Genomic DNA, 5744 nt, shown 5'->3' on the forward strand with positions numbered 1-5744 from the left:
AGTGACACTAAACGTAAACTAAACGTAGGACAATAAGAAGACAACTCAGTTACAAAGTTAAAACTTCTTGTTTATCACTGTAATCAGTTTTGACTTTGTATATTGTCTGAGTGTTTTGTTAATAAATATATAAATAAAGATCACTTTGTGATATTTCAAATGTTAGATTTAACTTATTGTGATGAGCCAAAATCACCAATATTAAATTAATATTTGTCAACGGTCTGTCGCTTACGACTAATGTTAAACATTCAAAATCACAAGTTATATTTAATAATAATAGTACATATAATATGATTTTATGATTAAACACACAAGTGAACTTAGCGATATTTGTGTACCGGTAATAGGTAACCTTTTAATTTCCGTTCCGTTTTTTCTGTGTTAGTACGAGAAGGAAACTACTTCACAAAACATACGAACGATGACAATACTTCCATGGAGTCTCTTCCTGGGATTCTGATGCCGAAAATACCCTAACTCCTTCCTCATCTTCTCTAGAAATACATGATATCGAAACAAATTTACTTTCGCCACAAGCCACAAGCAGCACTTCTACCCCTACACCATCGCCAGTTACTGAAATAGTATAATAGCAGAATCACGAATCTTCGACACCACAGTTGCTTAAAGAGGTACAAATGAATGATTATCTGCTATAATTCATTCGTTTTCTGATGTCAATTCTATAATGTAATATGAAAGAAAATTAAAATTATAAATGTATATTTTCTTATTTCATGAATCGAAATATTTCCTTTCGAAGAGATTGCTTAGTCAATGTAAGGGGTGTAATGCCACTGGACAATTGTTATTAGTATTGGAAGACAATAGCATTTTGAGTTAAATAAACTTCAATTATAACGTAAATTTTTATTTACACAACAAAACTATAACTATTCATTTGAAATGTAATTATTTATCCATTTCACGTAACTGTATACTCTTGTTGAAACATCAGGTCTTCCCTTAGCACAAGGAACACCCCAAGAAACGATGCCAACTTGTACACCATCACTAATGAGGGGTCCACCAGAGTCTCCCTGCAGAAGAAACCTCGATTAAAGTAAGAGCGTCGCTGTCATAGATACTAGTATTGCCAGTAAATAAAAATTAACCATTATAAGGGGAATAATTTCGTGAAGGAAGTCATGCTGGCTAACTTAATACATAATTTATTGAAATGTCTTAATAAAACAATGTATACTAGTATCTAGAAAATACAGTTCTAGGCTTAAATAAATGTAACAAAAACTTAGAAATAACTGATATGATAGGTTTTGTTACTTGTACTATTTATATAATATCTTGTAAGCAGTAAGATATCTAGCAATCAAAACCGTTCGATTGTGAAAACTTTGCCAAGCTTTTTATAATGCAAGGATAAAAATAAATACATTTTATATGGTTTTTATTAGATGTTGGTAAATAGTTGTATTTGATAGCTGGTAACTGACAATATCAGTCTGACATTTCAAAATGGCGACGGTGGTAACACCGAGCAAGAAAAGTATGTGGCACTGTATAGTGTATAGTGCTTTTCATGAAAGAAGTCCCGCGGCGATTTTTGGAACTAAATTTGACAGGTCGGCAATGTTGTCATTCGTCGATGTTATCTAGTTCGTTTGTTGTGGTAGATTTTTGTGAATGTTTAACTAGCTTAGTGCATTTTAAAGATTGATTACAATGCCAAAAGTTGTAAAAAGTTCGGCTCGAGAAATGATATTAAAGGTGAAAGAGTTTTGTGAAGCGGAACATAAGAATCAAGGTGTTTTAATACCACTAAACAAAGTTCGGAAGAGAGTTGCCGCCATAACAGGTACTTTTTAGAGTTGCCATTTAATAATTTTTTGCTGTATTGATGGGACTTTTATGATATAAATTCGTTTTTGCGACAAAATTTAACAAATACTTAACGTGATGAAACTAGGTAACTGAAATTAAAACATATATTACATATTACATAAGCATTATAAACTTAAAGTTATTATTATTTTTAATTGTTCATAATTTAATTGCAGGTGTGTCAGAGAAAACTGTAACAAGAATTACAAACGAAGGTATTGTTACAACAGCGGCGTGTACTTCGAAAAAAATTGTAACCCAACAATTATGCAATAAAACTCTGAATAAAAAATTGTATTGCTTTTCTTTACCCTATTTTCTCATCTTTTCCCTGTAAGTAGGTAGAACACCGCTAATATAAGTACATAAAAATATACTTTTTACATAACAGAAATATTGTTTCGTCGAAGTATGCAGAAAATAATATTATTTGATAAATTACATCTGCTAAATGTATATCAAATAGGTAAATTTTTTACTCATAAATAGCAACATTACGGCATGCGATTGCAGCGCCGCGTCTGGGGGACTTCTTTCATGAAAAGGACTATACCTACAAACATATTTTATGTCGGCACGCTATGGCTATTAGCGCTGTACCTTTACTCTGTAGCCCTCAATAACGAAACCAACAATAAAGTAAAAAATACTGGCATAAAGTTAAAACTATTTCCATAATATAAAAAAAAAAGTAAAAATTGACAAAATTCAATTCAACCTTGTTTTAGAAACATACGAAGTTAGTTAGCTAATTCTATGCATAGATGGCGCAATTAATAATTTTAAATCACTTTTTTTACTGAGAGGTCATTACTTACTTGACACGAGCCCATTCCTTCCTTATTTAATGTGCAAAGCTGTTTGTCAATGATTGGAAGAAATTTCTCAGATACGTTATCAAGCCTGTTATTGCACTCTTCCACAGATATTGTAGTTAAATTATAGACCACTTGAAGGTTTTCAGGAGCTGTCTGTGACTGAAATCATTCAACAAATACTGACATTGGTTTGTAGTTTTAGCAGTTTTGTGTTAAATATTTATTCTAATTGTTTTAGTGAGTTCTCTCATTAGTGAAAAATATTTTTCACTTCTTAATCCGTTTCAACGTCTCCCAACAGCCAGGAGTATAACATTCGCCACTTCTAATATTTAAGATAAATTAAATTACATTTTTTTATAATAAACCATATCTTATAAGAATGCGTTTTGATTGATCGATCTTCCGGTCACAGATTCCATTCCATTCCATTTCATTGCTTTGACTAACCCCAATCAATTGAAACGTGTCGTCATTTCGATATCTATAAAAATATTATACACTCTTTGGTCAAATTAAAATATAAATTAGAAAACTTATACGCACATCAGTCTTACCCCATCCCGTAAGTTTGCACATTACTCCAGGGTCTATATTACTCGTTGGTAGCTTTATTGGTTGAACGTTAGTATCAAACTCTATAGAACTAAAGATCTTTAGAAGTGAGATATCATTCTTCAATGTATTTGCATTGAAATTCTCGTGAATGACGATGGAATGTACGCCGTACCAGTTCCCACCAGAAGTGCGTTTGTTTGTGCCAACCCTTACAAAGATATTGTGTGTTGGGACTCTAAAAAAAACAAAATACTCTATATGACATTTTAAATTATTACACTATGGTAAATTCAGTGTTGTCAATCAGTGAGAAAACTGAATGCTTTATATTCAAATATAAAGTATTTACAATAACTTAACCCAGGTAAATAGTAATAATAATAATAAAACTATATTATTAAAAGGAGTCCCTATAGGCACGTTACGAAGATACTGGCAGCGTTCCGCCTTACGTATATGTATGTATTTCGGGTCTAAGCATATTGCTACGCGGACTATGAATAGTCCATACACATTTCAAAAAAACTTCTATTAATATTTGTATAACTCGAAGTTGAAGATTAGCAACAGGGATATAGGGGTCTGACAAATAACATAATATTATAATAAAAAGATATTGCCACCTAATTATTTTTTTTGTTAACTATTGAAATGTGCGATAGAATATGCACAAATTATGTCTGCAAAGATAAACTGGAGTAAAGAAAAGACAATATTAGTCACGCTACTATTCTCAAATGTGATTCTTATATAAAGTCAGGAAACAGAAAATTTCGTTATTGAAGACACTTAATCAAACATTAATAACAAAAAACTAAAGTATTGGATGCCATTAGTCCCTTAAACAAATATGGCAATGGGCATATAGAAAGATGCACAGATGAACTTTTAAAACTCTATGGAAATTACCAAGGGGAAGGAGGAGAAGAGGGTGCCCCAAAAAAGGCAGATAGAAGAAATAGAAGCGTTAACAGAAAGCGAATGGAGAAAGAAACATGGAAATTTGGAAAAAGCCGGCGTTTACCCGTGAAGGGATTTCGATCAATATTCAAAACAAAGCTGTATATTATTATTATTATCAATTAAACATTGTCGAAGATCATATCTCGAGTATGGAAGGTCAAAAAATCCACTTAACGCTGAGCGATGCTAGAATTGTCTGCCAACACACGAAATACATTTGAGCATATTTCATACGGTTTTATCCTATATATTACAGGTTATTTATTTTTAAGCCCGCTTAAGCCTCTCTAAACAGCCCTCAAAGTTCGATAAGCCATTCTATTAAAAGGGCCTAGTTATACAACTTTTAAAGGAAATTCCCAGTTCCTTTTACTAAAATAATTCAGTTTTATTTGTTACCCGAAGGTGCAATGACCAGCGCTTAAAATCCAGTTCTGAGTTAATATGGAGCCACCACAGACATGCACGCGTCCCTGGCCGCGTCTAAAACGTCTGAGCGATACTATAAAGGGTGCAGAGCCTTCAGCTGCGTCCTCCCCACCAATCACGCGAGAATCCAGGTCATTATTTGTTTCTCCTTTAAAGAGAGATCATCTATTAATAATTATTCAATATATTTTTTTTCCGTCGTCGAGACATGACGAACTCTTCCCTGGTGCAATAACCCGTTCCCGAGGTGCGCTCTATTACTTCACATTTTTAAATAATCAACGAAGTGTATATAAAGGATATAAAAATAAATTAAACACACAAAATACACAATTTTAATACATACCTCTCGCCTCCCATAGCAAAAATAAAAATATAACTAGTGCTTTAAACATGGCCTGACAGTGAAGTAGAAAGTTTTTTTTTTACTATTTAGGAAGTTGAAACGTATTAAAATATTATTTTAAATTACTTGTCCACGAGGGCCAACAAAATATACGATTTCTATTTGAAATATGTCTGACTCGAAAAAGTAACTAACATTTCCTATATATATCTACACATAAAAATAACGATCAGTTCTGTTCTGACAAATGCATAACAAACTCCATTTCACGTTAATACAAAACAAATTTACTATTTATTGCAAACCAAATCAATTTGTTTTCTTATTTTATAATTTAACCATAGAATAAGAAAAATGCTTCTACGTAATTACTTTTTATAAAAGCAATTTTGTCCTTTATGTAAATTACAATATTGTATTAGAAAGTTTAATTAAAATAAGATTATTTAAATGACAAATATATTTCTCGCAAACATTGTTTAGTGTCTGCACGTGCCTGCACACACACACACAAACAATGCGTGTGTGTTCATTACAATTAATGATATAGGTATTACTAAATGGCTTCTAATGTAAATCAGTTACCCGGATTTCTAAGTCTCCGAGGTCTCTATTTGTCTAAACAAAAATGTAAGACAATCGATTAAGCGCCTTAAATGAATGAGCGTACCTAATGAAATAACTAATATACGTATTAAAATAATTCCCGCCGTTGTTCTTGATTCCATACGAACTATCGGATGTATTCGGCCATAACTGTTATTATTAATATATTAAAACTACCG

The 5744-nt window shown here is 32.1% G+C and overlaps 1 protein-coding gene across 1 annotated transcript; it reads right to left on the reverse strand.

Annotated features, from left to right (window-relative positions):
* Window positions 1-858: 858 nt before the first annotated feature.
* On the reverse strand, window positions 859-5151 carry LOC125063314 (chymotrypsin-1-like). The gene is made up of 5 exons (XM_047669718.1): window positions 4960-5151; window positions 4584-4761; window positions 3210-3456; window positions 2664-2822; window positions 859-1043 (listed from the first exon to the last, which is right to left on the reverse strand). Exons 1-5 carry the CDS (start codon window positions 5006-5008, stop codon window positions 897-899), a joined length of 780 nt encoding a protein of 259 aa, XP_047525674.1. The 5' UTR covers window positions 5009-5151; the 3' UTR covers window positions 859-896.
* Between the last annotated feature and the right edge of the window lie 593 nt (window positions 5152-5744).

The sequence above is a fragment of the Pieris napi genome, chromosome 3, assembly GCF_905475465.1.
Source record: "Pieris napi chromosome 3, ilPieNapi1.2, whole genome shotgun sequence".
Taxonomy (NCBI): Eukaryota; Metazoa; Arthropoda; class Insecta; order Lepidoptera; family Pieridae; genus Pieris; species Pieris napi.